The 24,245-nt window shown below is 51.5% G+C and overlaps 3 protein-coding genes across 4 annotated transcripts; all 3 read left to right on the top strand.

Annotated features, from left to right (window-relative positions):
* Window positions 1–1,038: 1,038 nt before the first annotated feature.
* On the top strand, window positions 1,039–13,875 carry rp1l1b (rp1 like 1b). Its single transcript, XM_052053556.1, has 4 exons — window positions 1,039–2,120; window positions 2,896–3,383; window positions 4,368–4,521; window positions 4,612–13,875. The coding sequence occupies exons 2-4, from the start codon at window positions 2,997–2,999 to the stop codon at window positions 12,360–12,362; spliced, it is 8,292 nt and encodes a 2,763-aa protein (XP_051909516.1). The 5' UTR covers window positions 1,039–2,120; window positions 2,896–2,996; the 3' UTR covers window positions 12,363–13,875.
* A 1,459-nt stretch (window positions 13,876–15,334) lies between these two features.
* On the top strand, window positions 15,335–19,001 carry blk (BLK proto-oncogene, Src family tyrosine kinase). Its single transcript, XM_052053547.1, has 12 exons — window positions 15,335–15,776; window positions 15,972–16,002; window positions 16,490–16,583; window positions 16,650–16,748; window positions 16,810–16,913; window positions 16,992–17,144; window positions 17,233–17,385; window positions 17,456–17,635; window positions 17,706–17,782; window positions 18,155–18,305; window positions 18,495–18,626; window positions 18,702–19,001. Exons 1-12 carry the CDS (start codon window positions 15,687–15,689, stop codon window positions 18,902–18,904), a joined length of 1,467 nt encoding a protein of 488 aa, XP_051909507.1. The 5' UTR covers window positions 15,335–15,686; the 3' UTR covers window positions 18,905–19,001.
* Window positions 19,002–19,496: 495 nt separating this feature from the next.
* katna1 (katanin p60 (ATPase containing) subunit A 1) lies at window positions 19,497–24,054 on the top strand. Of its 2 annotated transcripts, none has more exons than XM_052053545.1 (12): window positions 19,497–19,573; window positions 20,139–20,293; window positions 20,769–20,934; window positions 21,009–21,148; window positions 21,340–21,523; window positions 21,636–21,748; window positions 22,020–22,125; window positions 22,200–22,358; window positions 22,427–22,553; window positions 22,727–22,861; window positions 23,407–23,533; window positions 23,690–24,054. In XM_052053545.1, the coding sequence occupies exons 3-12, from the start codon at window positions 20,773–20,775 to the stop codon at window positions 23,886–23,888; spliced, it is 1,452 nt and encodes a 483-aa protein (XP_051909505.1). In that variant the 5' UTR covers window positions 19,497–19,573; window positions 20,139–20,293; window positions 20,769–20,772; the 3' UTR covers window positions 23,889–24,054. The 2 variants fall into 2 exon arrangements, with proteins under 2 accessions (XP_051909505.1, XP_051909506.1); XM_052053546.1 differs by lacking the exon at window positions 19,497–19,573 and adding an exon at window positions 19,969–20,028.
* The last annotated feature ends 191 nt before the right edge of the window (window positions 24,055–24,245 follow it).

Here is a 24,245-nt window from a genome sequence, read left to right as displayed (position 1 = left end):
GTGTGTTGGAGTAGAGAGAGCTCGAAAGCAGGCAGCAAATGGCTCTCGAGGAACCGGAGCTCCCTCCCCCTGCCGTAAGACGACCCGACCCGTTTTCTTCTCGTCGCTCATCCAATGACAATATTATGCCACACACAGTATTCAAGGGCAAACCCCACGACATGTGACCAGATGAGTGACTTCAAGGGGAGAGTGTGGTCAATATCACCGCCAATGTCCACGAGCAAGTGCTTGCATGCTTTCCACTAAAGGATGGCGAAATGCCTCATCATAGGAGTTGGGAAATGATTGAATCTTGCTGTTTACACACACTGTAGTTATCCAGCACTAAAATAAGACAATGTGTGTTTTGTCTGCAGAGTGAACTTGAACACTGGCATGAAAGTGAGAAAGTCCAACTATCTCCCTTCTTGGCCAACCTCCAAGCAGCAGTTTTGGACTGATTTCATTATCTGCTACCGTGCCAATCTCATTACGGTGGGATTAGCGCTGCAGGTTCTTGCAGATCTGCTATAACGCACTTTGGGGGGGGAGTGGGGGGGGGCAGGCTGAAGAGAAACTGTTTTGTCAAAACGTACAATTCCGTTTTGGATGGTGTTCTTGATAACCGATGGAACTTTTCCTGGATCACTTCATTTGATAGAATCTGAAAGAAAAGTCCCCGATTTTCTTTGCGGCAGCACGGTCGTTTGACGAATTCTGTGTGCGATTGCGATCCGAGCCCGAGGGCACTGTGAAAATGGATTTCGGTAGAGCTGAAGCTCGAGAGCAAACTTAACACGTGCAATTGTTGGATAGCTTTTAGTTCCTCCGTTCTTGTTTGGGGCGCCCCTCAGTGGGCCTGGCCTGGTCTCCCTGTGCTCGGGCGGGTTATCTGCGGGTACTTGGGCTTCCTCTCGCATTCCCCAAAACATTTATGTTGAGTTCATTGGTGCCTCCGAGTTGTCCGTAGGAGTGAATGTGAGCGTACGCGATTGTCTCCTCGCGCAGGCTATCCTTCCTCTCGCCCCACCTCAGCTCCGCCACGCGCGTTCCAGCAGTCGCGGTGGCAAGCTCTGCCACTGCTAGACGTTAATTACTTGTGATGGTTGAACCGAGGCCAGCTGTCCAGGAGAGCTAAGCCGCACCGCACATGCCCAGTAATGCACCAGCTTTTGCTTTGTGTCCCCCACCTGATGCAAATGCTACCCTCCTTCCTTTGCGCTATTTTCTCCTCTTGGTGAGTCAGGACATCATAAATCTTCCGACGTGTCCCGAGAATAAACGAAAAAGTCGCTCTAATCGTCGGCTGCGATTCCAGACTGCTGACTGCAAACAAATTCCCATGATTCAGGTCATACGGCATCGGAGCTTATAGGCGAGCTATTTTTAAAAAATCTGTACAGTACACTAACGCATACCATCGGATATTGATAATATACACACACACACACACACATTTCTTTTTCTTTTCCCCTGTACAACCCTCACGGTCGACTTGGAGCCGGTTCGCAACTGGTTGGGCACTCCAAATGTGGAGTGTAAGGACAAAATCTGCGGACAGAAGAGAGAGCCTTGTGGAACACCGACATTTTTCTCCCGTTTGAGCCGTCGGTCCCAGCCGGCTAAAATGTTTGATGATTGCATGATTTGCGTTTGAACTGCTGACATCCATAGCACGTATGTGCATTTTATGCTTTGCAGCACCCAAATCAGCACCCGATGGAAGGTTTCAACCATTAGCATTCGAAATGACTACAATCGCGTGAATCAATATGTATCGCATTGGTAGATAGAAATGTGCGAATGGCCGTTTTTGCGCAAGGCGTGCCACTGTGACTCAGGCAAAACATTGACGAGACAAGTTTATCCACACTAAGCCGTGAGCTAAAAGCGTTCTGGTCTTGACGCAACGCGGGCGGTCCAAGTAAGTCGCATCCAGCAGGTTTCAGTTGAAGCTTGCAAGTGATTATCCTTCTGGCTTTTCCAGGCTATCCTTAGCCTCCTCACGCATGTGATAAGCGGTTGGGCGTGCTGCCGGACGGACCCAAACGGAAAACCCGGGCGGGCTCGCAAAAGACGCTTGGAGCTCCTTGATGGAGGTTTTGGCCTCATGTTTGGATTGTGAACACGGAGCAAAAGTGAGTACCTGCACTTTATAGCAACATTTGACTGAATAACGCCGATGCAACGTCTGATGTTCGGGATCGTGCGAATGATGAGGCCATGTAGTCGTGGCGGGTTTTGAATTTCCAGGATTAAGTATTCACATTGGATCAGTTTTCCCTTTGAGGAAACAAAAACAAATCCAAAAAGATTTGGAAACAAAACCAAAAATCAAAAACCATAAACCAAAAACATTTGGTTTATTTGGCAGGAAGGCAAGTTTTTCTCAGTCTGTGGTCTAGTCTCTGTTCTGTCTCCGTTGGCTTTCTTTCAAAGCGTCAGTCAAGCTCGGCCTACTTGACGTTTCCGTAGCATCGGCCTTCTTCTGCCCACCATCAATGAATCGCTCCCGTTGCCGTGCTTATTTTTCTTTGCCGATATTTACGCCGCGTCTCGCTAATCCCGACGAGTTGCGGGCACTGCCGTTTGACGAGAGGCACGGGCAAAACGTTTGACAATTCTCGCCAACATTTAAGCTGGTTCTTGAAAGGCACGCGGAGGATTTGCGCTTGCTTATCGCCATCTTTATTTACACTTCCGGCATTACGCCTGCCGGTTACGCCAAACAACAGCTTCTGTTCATTTTTGCCAACAAGAATGCAACAATACATCAAATAAAAGGGGAGTGGGGGTTGACTTTTTTTTTTTTTAATCACAAACTTCCCTCATGAAGGCTTCAGCTAGGCATTTTCTTGAGTTTTAAAATTCCCCTACTAAGCGGGAGATCACCGGCGGCATTTTGTCTTCCAGGCTAGGATGACTCGAGAGCGAGGCCTGGGCAGAGGGACGCGTCGAGGCACGGCGGCGGTCCTCCACTTGCATAGCGCTGAATAATCCACGAGGAAGCGGCCATGTCCTCCCACAAACGCAGCTTCCAGTGCTTCAGCGCCGTCCCGGCTTCCCACAGTCACGCCGGCTGCAGGCTCCCCCGCATCCCCGACCCCGACGCGGCCGAGGAGGCGGCTTGCTACCTGTGGTCCCGGTGCAGACACGCCCGAGCCGTGGAGGCCACGCCTCTGTGTCCCTACCACCGGCATCAGCACGGAAGGCCCAGCAGGCCCGACGAGCCCCCTCCTCGCGCCAAGAGGGTGGTCCTGATCAAGAACAGCGAGCCGTCGCTCAGGAAGACCGTGGTGCTGCAACGCAAGGGCCTGAGGAGCTTGGGGCTGTTCCTGGAGGAGGTGTCGGAGCTCCTGCAGTACCACGTCAGGAGGCTCTACACCCTGGACGGACACAAGGTAAAGGCCGCGCGAGGCAGCTGCCGGCAGGTGCCGTTTCCGCTTTGCAGATTTGGGGCAAATTGCGGAAAAGCCCCGCAGTGATCCGGTACGGGATATAGGCTTTAAGGATAGGGACTCTCAAACATGTGGTTTTTGTGCAGACCGCGGGATGCCTACTTCATATCAGGTTGAATGTTATTCTCTCCCAAACACACACTATCTATCGCAAAGAAGTCCCCGTTTCAGATCGGTCCTCTGGTATTCAGTGAACGACGTGGTTTGCAGTGGTGCGCAAAATGAGGGCAGCCAAAACAAGGTGGAGATGGACGCCCGCTCCACTAGCACAGTGGATCCAGCCAATCGGCTTAATCCGCTGCCAAACGGAGAGATGACTTGATGGTGATTTGTCAGCAGGACACGGTCACGCGTGGCTCCTATTGTCCAGTCCGCTGGTACCTTGACTTCAGTTGAATTCTTTCTGCACCGAGGGCTGAACTCGATTTACTGGCGTCCCAAATTTCAAGTTGTACCCTTTTCTCCTTGAATGAATGATGACAAAAATGTCATCCATCAAGGCGCGACAGCGGGTCCCTGCGAGTTCCATCAAGTGATGAGATGAGGTCAAGCCTGAAAAGTACTCGGACTGTCTCACTTCATTGTATGTCCATCTCTCATCATCTGGCATCCGCACGCGTCAAAGCTCGCCGTTGTGCTGACTAAGCCCGTCACGCTGGACTGCGCAGTCATCCGCAAGAGTTCTTCGGATTATGCTGGATTAAGACGTTTATCTTTAGCGCAGATGAGAAGGACTCAGCAGCACGAGGAGCCAAAGCATGAACTGTTCTTTTACTTTCTGGTCGGCGATGTCGCAAAGTACGCCTGATGACCGTGCGCACCCGAAGAGTCGACCAAGGCCCCGGGACGTTATAAGACGACCTCGGATTTGCGAGACGTCGGCTTCCCGTGTATTGTTAAAACAAAAGATTTGTGTTGGGTTTTCAGGTGGAAAATGTTCAAAGCATCATCCAGTGTCCCAGCGTTCTGGTCTGCGTGGGACGGGAGCCTTCCCATCCCTCCATTTTGGAGAGATTTCGTAGAACCGCCGAAGACAAGCTGCCAAAGCTGACTGCAAAGGCGCGCTCAACCGGCAATGAAGGTAGGAGAACGACTTGAATGTTCAAGAAAATGACCACGCAACTGATTGGACTCATTCTTTCTCTTTTGCCACCAAACCATGGACAAACAGTTCAGCCAAAACTAACATCTGCCAACCGATCCACGAGGCATTCCGTGTCTTCTGAGAAGTCACTTCCGGATGGAACGGAATCGCCAGATGTCGCCGGGACAGTCTCGCCCACCGCCGACGGCACATTGGACGACAATGTCGAAAAACAAGTGCGCATCAATAAAGATGGCAGCTTGTCCATGAAGATGAAAGTCCGCTTTCGGCTAGACAATGACGAAACCTTACTTTGGTCCACCGAAGTGACAAAGTCCACCAACAAGGCCGGCGAGTTTCCTCAGGAGCTAGATAGCGTCGGAAGCTGCTCGGGTTCGGAGATCTTTTCTGCCGGCGAGCCGGTCGAGCCCTGTGTCACGAGGCGGCGTCACAGACATGCACAGTGCTCTCGCTATCCTCACTGCTACAACATCTGGACAAACGGGCCAGGCCCACGGGGAGATAGTTGCGGTGTTCAGACCTCAAGTTCAAGTGCGTCCTCGCGCACGTTTGTCTCCAGGAAGACCGTGGCTCAACGATCCAGCGAAGAAAACGCAGAACAAGTGGTGGAGCAAGAAACATGTGTTGAGACCTCTGAAACTGTGGAGTACTGCACCATCCGAGCTGGTTCCCGCGCCATGGAGAACAGTGAGCCGAAAGAACAACCGGGAGCTGCCGTTAGCGGCGATGATGCTTCACCCGGTGCGACGAGACCATCCTCGCAGAGTGGAAAACCTGTCCAGGACGAGGCCACGGAAGGTACCCGAGCAGATACGTCAGGGAAATCGTCGTCAGGATCCAGTGACGCAAAGCGCTCCGGCACGGTCAAACAATCCAAGAAATCCTACGCATGTTACTGTGGAACATCGAAGGATTACACAGAGGCAAGCTCGGAGGAGACGGGCAAAGTGGAAAGACCGCAGAGTTCCACGTCGGCAAAACCAAATGTCAGTCCGAATGCAGAACCTGAAGGCGGAGAGGAGGAACGATACAATAGTGCCATGTCAGCTCATTCAAATACCTCAACAAAGTGCAAAGCGGGTGTCTTTGAGGCTGACGATAGGCCACCGAGCCAAACGTCCGTCACGTCCGAGGTGAAGAGTGAACAGTGTCAACCAGAAAAGGAAGCTGCTGAAGAAACGCCGCCGACGTCCCTGTCGTCTAAATCCAAAACTTCAGTCACATCAGCTGGCACGGATGAGGACAAAGCTCCGGAAGAGAAAGATCACGGGGAGCAAAGTGAGACCGGAGCCGGACTGAGAACACAAAGCCAAACGTCGGTGTCAAAAGCACCCCCACTAAGTGCGTTTGACCGATCGAAGGAGGACTCGCAAGAGGAATCAAAGAGTACAGAGGAGGCACAAGGCAGAGCGCCGAGTGCCCGGTCCTCCGTATCAAATGCTTCTGCGGGTATGAGCACCATGTCGGCAAGATCCCGCATTTCTGCAAGGTCGAGCAAGTCTAAATGTTCCGCTGACGTTCCCGCACAAGACGAGTCTCGCTGTTCTGGGGATGAAGAAAATAAGCAAACGGAAAAAAGGCCTTCAAGCTGCACATCCGCTACATCAACCCTCTCGCAGGTTTCCGCAGAAAGATCGCCCAGTGCTTCGTCAGTGAAATCGCATGTTTCTAGAAAATCTGCTCAAGCAAACCTCTCAGAGGTGAGCGCCAGCAAAAGGCTCCCAAATGAAAACTTGAGAGAGGAATGTGACGAGAGAGCGCAGAGTGCCGCGTCAGCCGAAACGGCAATGTCGACCCCTCTCATGAGATCGACGGAACCAAAAGGAGATGACGATGCACGTGACCAAGAAGAGAGGGCACTCAGCGAGAGGTCGGCCCGATCTGCAAAGTCACACGTCTCGGCACCGGAGGGGTCGCTAAAAGATAGCGTTTCTGATCACGGGGCTGATTCCTCACTGGAGGAACACAGTGGGAGCATATCACTAACCTCACTGTCCATGAAATCCAGTAAATCAGCCCGATCCGCTAGGTCAAAATGCTCAGTTGAAGTTTGTAGGCCAAAGTCAGATGCGTCAGGGACATCTCATGTATCTCATGAGCCTGTTACTGAACACGTCTCCAGCAGAGCGGGGAGTAAACTGTCTGCCAAATCTGCAAAGTCCAACCAATCCAAAGTCTCAGCTGAAGAAAATGCCGGTCGTCGAGATTTGACGGAAAGAGCTTTAAGCAACTCGTCAATCAGATCGGCAAAATCTACAAGTGTATCCGGAGCATCTAGAGGGGTTTCTGAGCTGATGAGTGAACACAGCGTGGAAATTGCAGACGTTGAGAGTGAAGAACTCATTAGCTCTGAGCAGTCGGTTGCATCTGCGATGAAGAAAGATTCCGATGGACCAGCGGAAGACACCTCCCAATGTGCAGATCATGACGAGGACCGGGAACAACCCGAAGAGGGGCCAGCCCACTCGCAGGCTTGCGATGTCGTCGAAGACGTGTCTGAATGTTGTATGACCTCGGGGAGAGCTGCTAGCTCCTCATCTGCAAAGTCAGCCATGTCCGCAGGCTGCTCTACAAAGTCAAAGACTTCAGTGCACTCTTTATTACATACAGCCAATGAAACGGAGTCCGAGCACCGCAATGACTCTGAAGAGAGATCGGCAAGCGCAGCATCCGCCAAATCCACCCGGACAAATGGATCCGAGTCGCTGAGAAGTATAGCGGCGTGTGAGGAAACGACACCTAGGCCGCCGAGCGCCGTCACGGCCAAATCCACCCGATCTGCCAAATCGGCACACTCGATGACTTCGGCAAAGTCCAAATCCTCAGTTGCGGCACAGGACAACGATGATGAGATCATCCAGTGCGCAGTGAGCAGCGCCTCTGGTAAATCGGATCGATCCGGGAGGTCAAAATCCTCAGCTGCAACAAACAAGTCGAAAGCCACCGCAGATGCGGCGAACACTGACGATATTGAGAGAAGAGCAAAGTCTGTTGTCTCACTGTTGTCTGGAGGATCCCAATCATCTCTGCGGCCGCAAAATGAATGTGGTGAAGAAGGGAGAAGACGGAGCGCAACAACAAACAAGTCAGAGACAATTTTCAAGTCGAGGTCATCAAATATATCCGACGGGAGCAGGGTCGAAGGAGTTCAGGAAACAACTGCTGTGTCAGTCAAGTCCAATCGATCTTCAAGGAGCAGAAAATCAGGAAAGGGCTCCAGTGACCTCAATGAAGGAACTGATGAAAGATCCAAAAGCGCGACGTCCAATGTGTCTGCCAAATCCACAAAGTCAGACCTTCCTGTCGTAGCAATTGAGGAATCTGAACCCCGAGCACACACAGCGGTGCGATCCAAGTCCCAAGCGTCAGCAACATCTGAAGCTCTGGAGAGAAAAAGCAAAGAGTCAGCCCACTCGGGGAAGTCCAAGAAAGGAGATCTTTTGGTGGCTAAAGATCATGACAAACAACCAAAAGCCATTCCTCAAAGTGTTGAAACTTCAGTTGACGGTGACGTGAGCTGTGAACATGTACCCAACGGTCCTGAAGATGCCACAGATGCTGGCAGGAGTGACAAGAAAAGTGACGCGCAGACGGTGGATGGTGACGATGATGAAGCCCTCGTTCCATCAAGCCTGCCAAACGCTTCCCTTACCGAAGTCGTCAATGAATGGCTCAATAAAATCCCGCCCGACGGAGAGCTGTTTGATATGGAGGAGCTCGGTGGCAACGTGCTGCGCGACACCGACGGCAACACCGTCTCTGAGAATAATCTCAATGGACTGAACGAGGGGGCCGGCGTTTCTGACGGTGAACGGTGTCATGAAACGGCAGGCGAAAAGGGGGCAAATCACCCGAGAGATACCGACTCCGAGATATTTCACTCGTCTGTGCTGGTGATGAAAGTCCTTCTCAACCCCAAGCTCGACAGATGCAGCAGTTTACCAGAAGTTTCGCCTTCGTACGGACGTAAACTTAGCACCTCGGCCACAGGTCTCATCGATTGCCTGGCAAAGCTGCAGTTGATAGACACCAATCCTACGAGTGCGGACGAAAAATCGCAACGATACAAAGCACTCGTGGAGGGGCTTCGGTCTCTGTGGCTTTGCGACCCAGCCGAAAATGAACCTGCGTTAGAAGAAAAAGCCGACCGACATTCTGACAAGGACTTTAATCAGGGATCATCCTCTGGCATTGACGTCAACAGTGGCTCGACGGGTTCTGGGAAGAGCAGCGGCGGTGGGAAGCAGCAGCAGACCCTCGAAGCCTGCAAAGCGCAGGAAGTCCCCCAGGAAGAAGAGGCGGCGGGAGCAGGGGAAGAACAAATGCGTGAGGAAAGCCCAAAGGGAGATGCGTCAACCGACGGGACGATCAGAAGTAACGACAGTCCGAGAGTATCGTGTGACAGCCCGCGTTCCTCTGATGAGATTTCTGGGAGTCCGCGACAGTCCCTTAAGCAGCGATCTCACGACCCCGATCCTGTGTGGGTCCTTAATTTATTAACAAAAATAGAAAAGCAGTTCATGACTCATTATGTCAACGCAATGTGCGAGTTCAGAAACCAGTGGAACGTAGATGATCACGAGCAGCTCGACCGGATGATAAGCGAACTCAAGGATGAGATCCACAGACGCATTCAAGCGAGCATAAACAGAGAATTGCGCAAGATAAAAGGTCGGGCGGGGCTGCCGAGACCTCCCAAAGAAGCAAAGTCCAGACCTTCGACCACCCAGACCGACGAGAGGAGACGACGGCTTCGGATGAAAACCGAGCCAGCGGGAAAAAGCGATGATTCCGCCACCAGCACCATTTTCAGCGATCAGCGTGGAGAGATCGAGGAGGACAACTGCCCGTGCGAATCGTGTCTTCGGAAGAAAATGTCACCGGGGCCTCGAGGTCCTGCCGAAGTTAGGAATACCGCTCCGGTTCTCGTGGACTTTGATCTCCAAAGGATTCTTCGGATGCGGAATGATCATCGAATGCAGGATACTCTGGCCAACAGTGAAACAAAAGCAGCAGCGGCGAGACTCGTTGGACAGATCCTTGACCTCGCTGTGAGAGAAGCTGCGGAGGATGGCGACATGGAAGATGCGTTTGCAGTTTTGGAATGGGAAAATGAAGCGGAAACTATGGTTGAGGAAACCAGGACTGAAAACGCTCCATCGCAAGAGGTCAGCGAATGTGAAGTTTCAGGCGGAGATCTTGAAGCCAACGCAGATGAGGATGAAGATGAAGCCAAAGAGTCCACTGGTGCAGATGGCTCACTCGACCAACCGGAGGAAGATGGCGCCGTTGATATGGCAAGTCAAACGTCTGCCACCACCGGAGACGAGAGTGACCGCGCATCCACTGTGAAGGACTCCGACGAGGCAACTGCCGAAAATGCGCCGATCACAGAGGTGGCTGCAGAAGATGAAGGTGCGGCGCGAGAGGCCGCCGCTGCGGTCACAAGTCCACAGGAATCCGAGGAAGTTGAAGGTGAAGAGGAACCTCCCGCTGCAAGCGGTGAAGAGAACCATAAACCAGCGACCGCAAATCAATCAAACGATGACCAGTCGGGGCGCGGCGGGGGGGAGGATGGAGAGGGTCCGGACGCCGCCACGTTTGAAGATGAATACTCGCCACAAGATGCCACCGTCGCAGCTTCAGATGACAATAAGACACAGGAAGAGGAAGAGGCAAGAGAGAGCCAAGAGAACGACGAGGCATCTGCCTTGAAGAACTCGAACGAGGACGCGAGTACGGTAGATGAGGTTTCCGCAGATGATGGCGGAGAAGATGAAGATGCGGCATCGCTGGTCACCACGAGAGCTACGACTGAACATGAATCTGAGCCTGAAGAGGAATTGGCCGGAGAAGACCAGGATGAGACTCCTGCCACTAGTGCAGATGAAAAGGACGAGGAGGCTCCTAAAACCGTTGAAGATGCAACACCGGAGGCCGCTGGGTCGGCCACGAGCGAACGGCAATCTGAGGAAGATGAGGAAGGGGGAGTGGATAGTCGAGAGGAGACTCCTGAGGATGAGTATGCTGCAGATGTTGAGATGATGAGTGAAGAGGTTTCCGAAGCTGCGGCGCAAGCGACGGACTCGAATAAAGAGGAACCAGAGGGGGGCGAAGAGACCCTCGTCACAAGCGCGGCTGAGAATGAGGATGTCGCTGATACAGAGCAACGCGCCGAAGAAGACCACACATTGCGTGAAAATGTTGCTGACACCACCGCAGCCCAAGAGGCCAGGGGGTCGGCCGCTAGCGGACAGGAATCCGCAGACGAGTTCGACGGAAAAGTCGATGGCGAAGGGGAGACTTGTGCCGCGAGTGCAGCTGAGAACGAGGATGCAGCTACTGACGATCAGGCTGCTGCAATCGGTGGGATGAGCACTGAGGATTTTCCTGAGACAGTCAAAGATGAAGATGCTCAGGAGGCAGCCACGAGTCAACGTGGATCAGAGAAGCACAAAGAACCCAAAGTCGGTGGCGAAGGGGAGACTCCTGTCACAAGCGGAGATGAGGATGAGGATGAGGATGGAGCCGACACAGATGAGGACGGCGAAGAAGATGACAGCTTGAGTGAAAATGATGCCGGCGCCACCGCCGCAGCTGAAAAAGCCGCACGAGAGGCCACCGTGTCAGCCACTAGTGGGGAGCAATCCGAAGAAGAGGAAGAAAGAAAAGTGGACGGTGAAGAGGAGACTCCTGCCCCAAGTGGAGATGCCACGGATCAGGATGCGACAAAAGATGGGCTGACGACTGAAGACGTTTCTGAAACGGTCAAAGATGACAATGCGGAAGAGGCAGCCACGAGTGAACCTGAATCGGAGGAGGAAAAAGAATCGGCAGTCGGTGGCGAAGAGGAGACTCCTGCCGCCAGCGCAGATGAAAACCGTGGCGCTGCTTCAACTGAAGATGATGAGGATGATGATTCAGCTACGGTGAAGGACCAAACAAATGCGCCAACTAAAAAAGAGGATCTTGATGGAAGTCAACAAGACCTTGTGGATGACAATGAAAATTCAGGAGAAGAAGATCCCGCCCGAACAAGCGACGGCGGAGAAGATGCATCGGAAGCTCCGGATGACGAGGATTTATCTGATCAAGCGAGAGGTGAAGACGCAAACGCGAGCGAGGCTGCCGACAGAGCCGAGGAAGGTGAGGTTGCCAACCAAGAGGAGGCAGCGCGCTCCGCTGACCAAGACGCCGATCAAGAGTCGGCATTGTCCGCCGAAGACCAAGATGCAATGATGAAAGAGTCAGAGTTTGAAGGGCCTGAAGCGGAACCTGAGGAATGTTTCCAAAAGGACCAAGTCCGAGCAACCGGTGGCGATTCTGCAGAGGCCAGCGGAGAAGAACGTGATGAAGGGGAGGATGGAAGCAACGACGCGCAGGCGGCTGAAGATGACCCAGCAAGTTGTGAAGATGACGAGAAGGAGGAGCCTGTGCTGACCCACAACCAAGATCCAGATGAGGCGCTCCAGCCGGGAAAGGAAAACAAGGAAAGCAAAGAAGAACGACCGCAGGACGACGACCGGGAAACGCACGGGGAGAGCTTTGAGGCGTCCGAAAAAGAGGAGCAAGGACCCGAGTCCACCGGCCGGGGCGAGTCAGCCGACGGCGAGGACGGGGCGGACTCCGATGATGACGACGATCAAGAGGAGAAAAGCGAGGCGCGCGATTTCATACCCGGCGAGGCGGCCAATCAGAAAGCCGACAATGGGGGGCTCTCGGAAAGGACAACGTTAAGGGTGAAGACCGCTTTGAGTAAATCCAGAGCCGAGTCTGAAGGCGGCATCGAGGCGGACGGCGAAGATTCAGACGCCTAAACTAAGACGTGAAGCCGAGGACGTCGAGATTTTGGTATTCCGGTTGCTCGGGGTGGAGCCAGTCCACGCCGAGCACGTCGTACACCTCGGAGACGAAACCGGCCTCGGAACCACGACCTCAATGATGAGGCAGCTCGTTGAGATGACGGACTCGTGCGGTTGTCGTCACAAAGGGAAAACGTGAACATTTTTATGGACCGCATACTCAGATGGTGAACCCACTGAAAGTCTCAAAGCTGAAATGCGTGTTAGAGTTCTTTGTTTCCTCCAATGGAATGGCCAAGAAGTGTATTTTTGCCCGTATGCTACACCTGTCCAGTCCTTTCAATAGGTCGACGTCTTTTTCCCATTTTAAAATACTTTTGGTTTCAAGCACGGGCTCGTGATACGGTATTCTGTATTTCCTCGTTACCTCATTCATGTTGACTGGTTAACATTAGCTGCCATAGCTGTAGTAGACCCAACAAACGTGATGGCGACAGACAGAAAACAAAAATGGCAGGTATGACCTCAGCTGCACGTAACAAGCACGTTTTGTCTGTGAAATAAAATGCAAATGCACTTTCATTATTGATTGCTGTCATTAGTAGTGTTTCAAAACAACTATCTCGTGTGAGGTAGCCGTATTATCGTTATCGTCACTATTTTGGGAATCGAGTGACGCATTATAACAGGACGATGTTTCCTCAAATGATTCTTTTTATTGCGGTGTTTTTTTTTCAAATTCATTTTGTATGTTGTGAAATGTGTCGAGGTACTTGCTATATGATGTTGCTTTAGGTTAAATTTGTCCTCTATGTGGAAAGGGAAGACATTTGTGAATTTTCACCGTAGCGCAAGTGTGAGTGGCTAATAGCACACCCTAGCCCGGGGCCCCCAATCCCCTCCTGGGTTTGACAAAAGGGACCTCCGACATTGAGACTTGCCGGTGCGTCCGTAGCAAATGCCAGCACCTCATTAAGACAACGCTGATGGATGTGCACACATAGTTACACTTTCCCACCGGCGGTCTCCCGCGAGCACACGACACCCATGATTGGTGGCGCCCCGATTGACTGTGTGAGCCCAACGTGATGCACGGGAACCGGGGGTGATGATGTCACGGGGCCTCGGTGCTCCTTTCCCAAATAACATAAACAGGAAGAGGTTGAGCGCAAGTATTGCATGTTGTCTAGATAAGACACAATGACGTTGCAAAATCTTGGCTGCGAATCCCAACTGTGCGTAGCTTGTGCCGCGTCGCAAGAGAGAGCCCGAAGAAGGCCCACCACAAAAAAGGCGGCTGGATGGAAAGCAACGAGAGATACAAGCCGAGTCATCCTTTGATTCTACGAAGCGAAAAGGCAAAGAGGAATCTTCGTGTCCTTTTCGCCCGCAAGAAGCGCGAGCAAGATAGAAAACGACGACATACGAAGCTAAAGCTAACGTAAGCTTGCGCAAGCTAACAAGCTAAACGCAGCCGACAAAAGTGACGCGTAACTTTCGCCGGCTGTCATAATGATCAATTAGACATTCATAAGAAAGACTCTTTTTGGAAATAGTGATGTTGTCATTTGAAGTTTAGTTTAGAAGTTAGTTCAGGGTCTTTTATTATTAACAGTCATTTATTTCAGGATTATGTTTTTTTTCTTTTTTTAGGGGGCGCTAAGGCATGTGGGACTGAGAATTGAAGAAATGGGAAAGAAAGAACAACACTGTTGCTGAGGAAGCACCTGCTGGCCCGCACAAAGCGTGAACGGCGTTATCCGGGAGCACAATCGCCGAATCCTGAAATGGGGACGAGGGAGGGTAGGGGTTCCCCCCCAAGGTGTTTACGCCAACAGCTGTCAAGCAACACCCGCACTTTCTCCAAGGTCTTCAGCGTCAGGCTAAGGCTCGTTTGTGGGAAATCAGAGGTGAGTGACAGGTGACGTCCCGAAGGACCGTGAGCGATGCCCGCCTGCTGAATGGGGGGGCTCCTTATTGTTTCTTAGTGACAATCACTTTGTCTTGTTGGGGTTCAAGCAGGATCCTCTCATCACTTCTGTGTGTGACAGAGGCCACAAAAGATTCCCACACAGGCAGGAAGTCCTACCAGGACGTGGATGGGATTTACATGGACAGGAGAAACTAGTTGCCATTGCACGGAAACATTTTCCGATGGGAAAGATGCAATATTTTGTCCAAGGCGAATGTTTTCAGAAGCGATCCTCGGAATTGGCTTTACAGAGTCTTCGAGAAAACAAGTGAAATCCGAACTGTTAAAAAAAAACAAAACTCTTCACATGAATAACGGTCGGGACCGATGACAAGCGGCCCGAGATGGCAAAGGAGACTGCGCGCTCGCTTTCTGTTTCCACTGTTGTTGCGGAGGCTATCCCGTGGGGGCCACTTAGGAGGCTCCTGTAGGCAGGATGCAACGTCTGGAGACCCCCGAGCGGCATCCGCCGGGGCTTGGGAAGAAAATAAGGGCCCTGGAAAAGACGGCCCGGCCCCCCCAAAAAAAGCGAAGAGGAAACTCTCGCAAACACTCTGTGCACCTGCAGCGTGACCGTGTGTGTGAAGTCGAGGACACACACGCACATGCATACATGCAGGTGGTCCAAAGAAAAAGCTGTGAAGTGTTTGCCCAGGGCAGGAATATCCCCCCCCCCCTCCTCCGTACCACGACCACATCGGAAGCAAACACTTCCTCCACTCTTGCGAGATTGATTGTTCCCTCCGCTTACTGTATAACGTTATTGTTCTGAATCATCATTCGCAAAGCAGGCTTATGGTTGCGATGTGGTTTAAGTTGCACTCGAAGGTTTTTGGAGGCGTCAGGTTGTAGGGAGAAATCATGGCGTACTATGCCCTCTAGTGGCGGGTGAAACAATCACATCATTGACGACACAAAGATCGGCTTTGGAAGCACGAAACATGAATTGAACGTCCGCGTGCCGAGGCCTCCTCGCGGCCTCACCAAAAATCGCCTGAAATTTGGTGACTCGTTCTGTTTTCCTCGAAAGTTGACGGTTAAGACTGGACGCGCTCTTCCGGCTTGGCCAAATGTGAGCGACTCCCGCCTCTGGCGTCGACCAAAGGTTCCTTTTCGAAAAGTGTCTGCGAGGCGAGCGGAAGCACAAACCGTGGCGCACTTTAATGAGGGCGCCCCAGCGCCCAAGGGAGGCGCCGGCCTTCATCGCGATAGAGGGAAGAGGAGGCAAAGGGACTTTTCACATCCGCAGCATCGGAAAAGACGCCCGCTACCGCCACAAGGCGAGTGTGCGCCAGCGCAAATGAATGGATTTGGATGTCCATGGCAAGGTGATATCTCACAACTAGTGTTTATCTTCAAGGGTCGGGATGGGCTGCACGTGCAGCGGCCATGCGGCGGATGACAACTTTTACAAAAGAAAAAGCTGCTCCCCGGACACGCCGGCGGCAAGTCACATGGTAAGTACAGACAACTTGAAATCGGGCTTGGAAAAGCTTTCGATTTTCCCTGAGCGATAGTTTTTATTTCGTTTGTGAAATTCACTTACTTACTAAGAAAGAAAATGAAATAAGTAGGAAAAGCGCAATGGTGGAAACCAGTTGAAAAACATTTCCGCACCACTTCAGACTTGCCGTATTTCTTCTGTCTTCTAGATTTGGGGCGGAGAAACTTCCTGCGATAACGGTAAGGGCACAACACTTGGACTGCACGCTTTGAAATGACGCTTGCATCCAAGCGGAGTCCATTTAGTCCGTGAGCAGCTGCTGCTCTCGCCCACAAAGCCAGATGAGGCGCTTCTCCGGCGACTGCTTGTGCAAGGGAAGGAAACATTTATCTGAAATCGGCGTCGGAATTCCTTCAGCGCGCTTCCGTTTGCAAAGATGGCTCCAGAAAGGACGGTGGAGCGAAAGCACCTACTCGACGTCTGCGTGAAAAATGAAGGCGATCGAAATCAAATCGTGTCGGTCACGTGAAGATAGCTTTTGTGTCGGTTTCAACCGACACACGAGGCGGTTTTGGTTGGGGGGAGGGGCGGGTTGCCCTCCCATACGGAACACATTAGGTAGGGGACAGGAAAGGTCACTGCCCTCTGCCAGCGAGAAAAGATTTCACGCATTTGCGTCATGTGGCCGGTCGACGGCGAATGTGTTCAATGAAGCTTTGTGTTCAGATGATGTCGTGTTTGTGGCGCAACATGACTTCCAGCCCACCAACCCCGGCGAACTGTCTTTCGGGAAGGGAGACCGCTTCCGGGTGCTGCAGGAGTAAGTGGTCCTGGCGCGCCGTGTCTGCACTCAAAAGTGCCACGCCAACATTTTGCCCTTTCCAAGGAACGGAGACTGGTGGCTGGCTCACTCGCTGGCCACGGGAGACCGGGGCTTCATTCCGGCAAACTACGTCGCCCGGGCAGACAGCCTCGAGGTGGAGAAGTAAGTTCCGAGCGACCTTCCTCCGGGTGCACCATCGCTCAAAGGACCGCATACGTTCTAGATGGTTCTTCAAGGGTGTGAGCAGGAGAGAGACGGAACGCTTGCTCCTCGCGCCCGGAAACAAGCCCGGAGCTTTCCTCATCCGGGAGAGCGAGACGTGTCGAGGTGACCGAACACCGACGAAGACACCGCGACCTCCTCCCGCGCCGTCTCAACGCCGACTGGTATGCCCTCCCGATTTAGGTTCCTTCTCGCTGTCCATCCGAGACTGCGCGGCGGACGGCGCCGGCGACGTGGTGAAACACTACAAGATCCGCTCTCTGGACATGGGAGGCTACTTCATCTCTCCGTCCGGCGCCTTCCCGTCCCTGCAGGAGCTGGTCAAATACTACACGTGTGAGTGACACGCGTGTCGGAGGAGGGCGACGTGGAAAATGGGCCGTCAAAGAACTTGGGAGTATGGCGTGTTTGCGTGTCCCGCTAGGTACGGCGGACGGTTTGTGCCAGCGTCTCTACGCCCCCTGCAAGAAGCGGCCGCCCCAGCAGCCGTGGGCTCCGGACGAATGGGAGATTCCTCGCGAGACGCTAAGACTGGTCAAGAAACTCGGGGCCGGACAGTTTGGAGAAGTATGGATGGGTGAGTACAAATCGAAACCTGCACCCGAGCCGTGTCGGCAACGTGGAAGAGTTTGATTTCCCACGTCAAGGTTACTACAAGAACGCGCTGAAGGTTGCGGTCAAGACCCTGAAAGAAGGCACCATGGAGCCTCGCGCCTTCCTGCAGGAAGCCAACCTGATGAAGCGGCTGCAGCACGAGCGCTTGGTGCGACTCCACGCCGTGGTCACCCGGGAGCCCATTCTCATCATCACCGAGTTCATGATCAACGGTAGGGCGCAATTTGGGGCTAGCTAGCTGGCCTCAAGCATGCGAGTTGTGCTTTGTTTGTCATCTTGCAGGATGCCTGCTGGACTTTTTAAAAACGGATGAAGGAAAAAAGCTCGGGCTAAATAAGCTGATGGACATGTCGGCACAGGTGGGTCTGATTTCAGATTTGATTCCATCAGCTCAAGGGAGATTACAACGCGAAAGGGTTTTCCCGATCATTTGCCGAGGGCTACTCCCCATTTTATGATCAAATGGACGCGGGGGCGCAGGACGCGCGTGCCGTGCCAACGGGAGCCGTGCGGTCTTTGCACTCTGGCTTCACGATGAACCTCCGGAGAGGAAACGGTGTTCTTTTTTTCCCATGCAGACGGACTTCCCTCCAAATCAAAATTTGACTTGTTGAGAGCGAGAACAAACAACATTCCGCACATCCTCTGCGAATCTGATCGGGCACTTCCTTGTTCTAATTGAACTTCAGGCTGTGTCCCACGTTGTGCGCCACCTCTTTCCTTCAAGACAGATAGCCGAGGGCATGGCCTACATCGAGAGCAAGAACTCCATCCATCGGGACCTGCGGGCGGCCAACATCCTGGTCAACGAGACGTTGCACTGCAAGATCGCAGACTTTGGCCTGGCCCGGCTGGTCGAGTCGGAATACACGGCGCAAGAAGGCGCGTTCTTCTTTCCATTGTGCCAAATGTGACTTTTTATTTTTTAACTCTCGCTTTCTTCCTGGCCCCATGTGGCTACGGTGAGGTTTTCAAGCAAGTAGCCCAGAAATCTGTAAGATCTGTGGAGATGGTCTTGAATTGAGCAGCCAGGCCTCAATAACTTGACCGTCCGTCTTTTGTGACCAGCAGGTGCGAAATTTCCCATCAAGTGGACGGCTCCCGAGGCCATCAATTACGGCACGTTCAGCATCAAGTCGGACGTGTGGTCGTTCGGAATCCTCCTGACAGAAATCGTCACCTACGGAAGGATACCATATCCAGGTGGCCACGGTTTACAAATGAAATCGACCGCTATCAAGTTGCAACTGACACACCTTGGAACGTGGACATCCGCAGGAATGACGAACCCGGAGGTGGTCCGCAAGCTGGAGTGCGGCTTCCGCATGCCGTGTCCGGAAGGCTGTCCGCCGGAGCTCTACCGCGTCATGACGGCCTGCTGGAAAGAGAGGCCCGAGGAGAGGCCCACCTTTGAGTTTCTGCAAAACGTCCTCGAGGATTTCTTCGTCGCCACCGAGGGACAATACGAGATGCAGACGTGACTTTGGAAAGAACAACCTTGAAAAAAACCCAAACAATTTTAGTCACCAGAGTTGCTCATCTTTTATTACGCCATGTATTAAAATGTGCAGACGGCAATAGATGTGTTTTGCTGGTCAAAGTTGGCCGTAACAACTTTTACTTCCACCAAATGATCGGAGGACAGTGCGGATAGCTGGCGGCGGTCAGGGGTGAAAGCATGCCGTTTCCTGGAAGGACAGGAAACGGGAAATGCTTGTCAGCATTCCGCAAATGCCATACAAGGAGAGCACCCGCCACAAATATTTGTATGACTCGTATCATGAATGCCAGCAAACGTTTTGGCAAAAACAGATTTCCATGTCAGGATCTGATCAGTTCTTTTCATTGACTGTCCACTTTAGGTTTCATCTTTCCTCGAAAAGGGAAGTAAGACACAAGTGGCACACTCGTTTCAAATGAAAAGCGTCAGCTTCAAGACGGTTGCAATACTCGTATTTACCAGCAGAGGCCAGTGTGCCACTCGCACAATCTTTAATTACAGAACGAAGCACCGTTTATCGTGTTTACTGTACAGTAGGTGGCGATATGCACCAAAAAGACGTAATCCGCCCAAATCTCAGAAGAGACAAGAAGAAGCCACACATCTGTTCAATGAGCAGGTCTTCCTGACACTACCGACTGTGTTGTCAGTGAGTAATGTGGATATTTTTTAACTCGATTTGCCGTTTGTATGTGACCGCATGTAAGCACACAATTTATTACGACACGTTTGAGTTTGTTCTTTGTTGCTTGCTCCGTCACTGTCGCGAAAGCGCTATATAAATCAGGATGTCTTGTATGTTGACAGTCAGGCGCCTCTGGTGAATGAATGCTGTGTTTTTTATGTGCAGGCTATGTCCAATTTCATTGTGTTTTTATGCAATGACAATAAAGTGCAACTTGAACTGGTTGACGTCGCCATAGTTTTGTTTCACGCGTCTTACAAGTCGGCGACTTGTTTGTTTTTTTGTGTGATTCCGCACGGCTGTTTCTGTATATTTTGTGTTTCTAAATAAAGTTATAGAAAAAAGTCAAGCTTCCGGCTGTCCTCGGTGACAAGCTTTTCCCCACAATTAATAAGGCAGTGAACTTAATTTGCCTCTCGGTGAGAAGAACAACCGGCACCTTGTTTGTGTTATTAATAACACTAACAATTGTCAGCGCGGTCAGTCTTATGGTCCCACGAACAACAAACTCGACACACTTCCCCGGTAGCTCCAGGAAAGGCGCTGTTGTCCACTTCCGCGTATCGGACGCCGCGACGTGGACCGGAGGAAATTGTTTTTCTTGTGTCGTCTCCCGTTTGAACGACGACGGCGGAACTCGTCGCATCTGTCGCTGCCTCAACTCTGCGTGGGCTCATTCGAAAAGTTGAGTATCGTGCCTGTTTTGTTCGATTTCAAGCAGTCAAAACTTCGCGGAAAGTCAGCCCACGGCACGGTAACCTTCAGCGAAAGACTCCGCGATAGTCGTCGGCAGTTGAAAGTGCTGCTAAATGATTCAAACTCTGTGTACAACGATACGGCTAGCAACGGTGTCGTTTTGCATAATGAGCGACCGAATTTTGCTTGCCGAATTCAATTTGTCAAAGCAGCCCGCGCCAATCACTCGTTAACGGTTAATATTACATCCGTTGCATACGTTTGGAACACGGAAGACGCACGCATTTCAAATAATAACCGTGTACAGTATACATAGTCCATACTAAACGAACACCTTTTTTTCCGATAGTGTCAAGATTGACAACTCAAAACTGACAAGTGTCAGCGAGTGTATCATATTGAATTCAAATGTGAAAAGGCGGCCCGAATGACCCTCAATCCATCTACTCGGCTGTTTCTGCAGCACGATGAGTTTGCAGGAGATCTTTGAGAACATGAAGCTGGCCCGTGAATATGCTTTGCTGGGAAACTACAACTCGGCCAGTGTTCTCTATCAAGGCCTGCTGGAGCAAATCAAGAAACATATCTATACTACACGAGACCCCAGTCTCCAGCAGAGATGGCAGAAGGTAAATACGAAAAATGAGACCTGCCGGGATCCGTTCGTCGAAAGCGCGGACCCGAATCTGGTTCCTCTCTCCAGTTGTGGGAACAAGTTGGCGAGGAGAGCAGCCAGGTTCAAGACCTCCTGTCGACACTGGAGAGCGTTCAACTGGACGCCGTGCCCGTCAAACCAATTGAACCGGACGATTATGACATCAGGCCCGTGTCCGTTGAACCAAGGTAAGGAAACATCATTGTAAAAGTGCTTTGTATGGAAGAAATCGAAGAAATAATTCCGCTAAAATAAGATCAATCCACCTTGCTTCAAGTCTCCCAGCTGTCTGAAGTATTTCATTCCGGTAAGAGTGAGAGCGCTTGAAGTCAAATTTACCTTGGCAGTAACGTTTCCTTTCTTTCTTTTTCATTCGCAGGCATTCGCCGTGCCCTGTCAGGCGTCCGACAAACCCTTACAAAGACGGTAAGCCAATCAACAATCGCCTCAGTGTGGCCGTGAAGGCCCAGCAGAGGCAGCAAAGTCGCGGGGCCAACGGGGACAGACACAAAGCCCCCAAGGCCAAAACAAAAGAAGCTGCTGGCAAAGCAAAAGACAACAAGGTGAAGCGGTTGCTGTTCTACTCTTGGGTTATCCAAAAAAAAAAATATATATATATATAGATATATAAAATGTTATGTAAAAAAATTGTTTTGCGTTGGCTTTTTTTCTCAGAGCAAAGGAGATGGCCAGGAAAAAGAATTGAAGTTTGATGGTACCGGATATGACAAAGACCTTGTGGAAGCCCTGGAGAGAGATATCATATCTCAGAATCCAAACATTAAATGGTATGCATTCTTCAGTTTTTGTCGCGGTTGAAAGCATCGTCTCGGAACTGATGTGACGGAACAAAGTTAGCGCAGTCAATCTGAGGGTGTGTGCGCCGGGTTAGCGCCAGCAGCCACACAAAAGGCGGCATGACCTTGAAGAGAAAGTATTTGCTAATTCGGCTGGTGTTTGAGTTCCAGTTTAACGCTTCGCTTTTCTTAAGGGACTGAATTTGCGATCCTCATCCTCAAATCCATCAAAGTTGTGAAAATTTAAAATCTTATTCCGAAGGGACGACATTGCAGACCTGGGCGACGCCAAAAAACTCCTGAAAGAAGCCGTCGTGTTGCCGATGTGGATGCCGGCCTTCTTCAAAGGCATCCGCAGACCGTGGAAGGTACGCCGTCCCTTCCATGTCAATGGGTGTCAAAGACGCGTCGCTGACCTCAGTCCATAAAATTGTCGTTGCAGGGAGTGCTCATGGTGGGACCTCCCGGCACTGGAAAAACACTTCTGGCAAAAGCGGTTGCCACGGAATGCAGGACCACTTTCTTCAACGTGTCCTCATCCACGCTGACGTCGAAATACCGAGGCGAGTCCGAGAAGTTGGTGCGCCTTCTCTTCGAGATGGTAAGACTTTGCTCAAAGTGACCGTTGGCTATCGATACCTAGCCGCTCTAAACCATGGACTTGTTTAGGCCCGCTTTTACGCTCCCACCACCATCTTCATCGACGAAATCGACTCCATGTGCAGTCGAAGGGGGACCTCTGAGGAGCACGAAGCCAGTCGGAGAGTCAAGGCAGAACTGCTGGTGCAGATGGACGGTAAAAGATTCTGTGGAGCCCCCGACCGTTTCAACGGCTTTTCGTTCCGTCATCGTACGGATGTAAAGTGCTTCTGCTTTCCAGTGTGAGGCCAGAAAGTGACGGCAGAAAGGGCTTTGAGAAAGATCTTATCTTATCTTATCTTATCTTTGTGTTGCGTTTGTTTTGCCCAGGCGTCGGTGGAGCTTCGGAAGCCGATGACCCGTCGAAGATGGTGATGGTGCTGGCCGCCACCAACTTCCCGTGGGACATCGATGAAGCTCTGAGGAGACGATTAGAGAAGAGGATCTACATTCCCCTGCCCTCAGGTACATCTCCGCTTTGACGATCCGCTGGCCCCCGGGCCAGAGAATGGCTGCCCTCCCCCCACCACCACCACACCCCCCCAGGCCTGAATTTTGCCACTTGGACTGGCTGATTTATAATGTGACAATATTATAATGCCTTCTACACTAACCGCATAATGTGGGGGCATAGCTGGATTAACCCTCCAGCCCCCCCCCCCCCCCCCCCAACCCAAATTGCCTTCCTCAGCTCAACATTCCTATCATTCTGTCTCTCAGTTCTTTGTATTTTCCACTGGGCCTCACGAAACAATTTGTAATCCTGATGGAATTACTAGTAGCACACTTGGGGATTTATTTCAGGATGTCCTCGGGTACCGTTTGTCTAAGCGTTATATGCAAATGCACAATCAATAATAACAAATGGAAAAAGTTGAGGGGTCGTGGGGAATTTAGCATCGTCAGCCTTGGAATTGGATTTCATCCGGTGGTTGTAATGGACCTAATAAAGTGATTCAAGGATATTTGCACAAAATAGAAAAAGGATGTTTCGGTATCCAAAACCTCAGGAAAAGGCCGTGTGGAGCTGCTGCGGATTAACCTGAAGGAGTTGGAGCTGGCCAGTGACGTGGACTTGGACAAGATTGCCGAGCAGATGGAAGGTTACTCGGGAGCCGACATCACCAACGTCTGCAGGTGAGACGGCAAATCTGGCCGCCGGGCAATAAAAGCACAATCTCAACATTGGTATCCAACTGCGCATTCCGTACGGAGATTCTGAGACGTTGTTGTGTGCCCCCCGCTCCCCTTGGCAGCGTTTGGGATTAAAAGCATTGTTTTGCGTCACTGCAGGGACGCCTCCCTGATGGCCATGAGGCGACGAATCGAAGGGCTCACGCCGGAGGAGATCCGCAACATCTCCCGCGATGAGATGCACATGCCCACCACCATGGAGGACTTTGAGTCATCCCTGAAGAAAGTTTCCAAATCTGTGTCGGCGGCGGACCTGGAGAAGTATGAAAAGTGGATCGAAGAGTTTGGTTCCTGTTGAAGGGTTGAGACTGGGCCGGGGGTAGCGTGACTTGCTCTTCATCTCTGTCTGGGCATGAGCGAGAAAGGTAATTTCATTGTTCTTTTGTACATCAGTCAAAAATCTTCCCATCGTTGTCTGTATTGTTTTTAAGTTAAGAATAACTGACGTGCAGACATTTTTTTTTTCAACCAAAACAAAACAAAAACAAGTAGAACTGACCAGATAAAGTCGATTTGGTTTTGTGCCTTTGCAAATGCCTCGAATGATTGCGTGACGCTATTATCCAACACTTCCAAGAGGTCATCTCTCACTTGACACTTTGATGCACTTGCTTTTATATGGAACAGTGTGCTTCCACTTGCAAAGAAAGCTATC

Source organism: Hippocampus zosterae, chromosome 19 (genome assembly GCF_025434085.1).
Source record: "Hippocampus zosterae strain Florida chromosome 19, ASM2543408v3, whole genome shotgun sequence".
NCBI lineage: Eukaryota > Metazoa > Chordata > Actinopteri > Syngnathiformes > Syngnathidae > Hippocampus > Hippocampus zosterae.
Note: the sequence above shows the minus strand (reverse complement) of the source record. Positions and strands in the feature narration are given on the sequence as shown.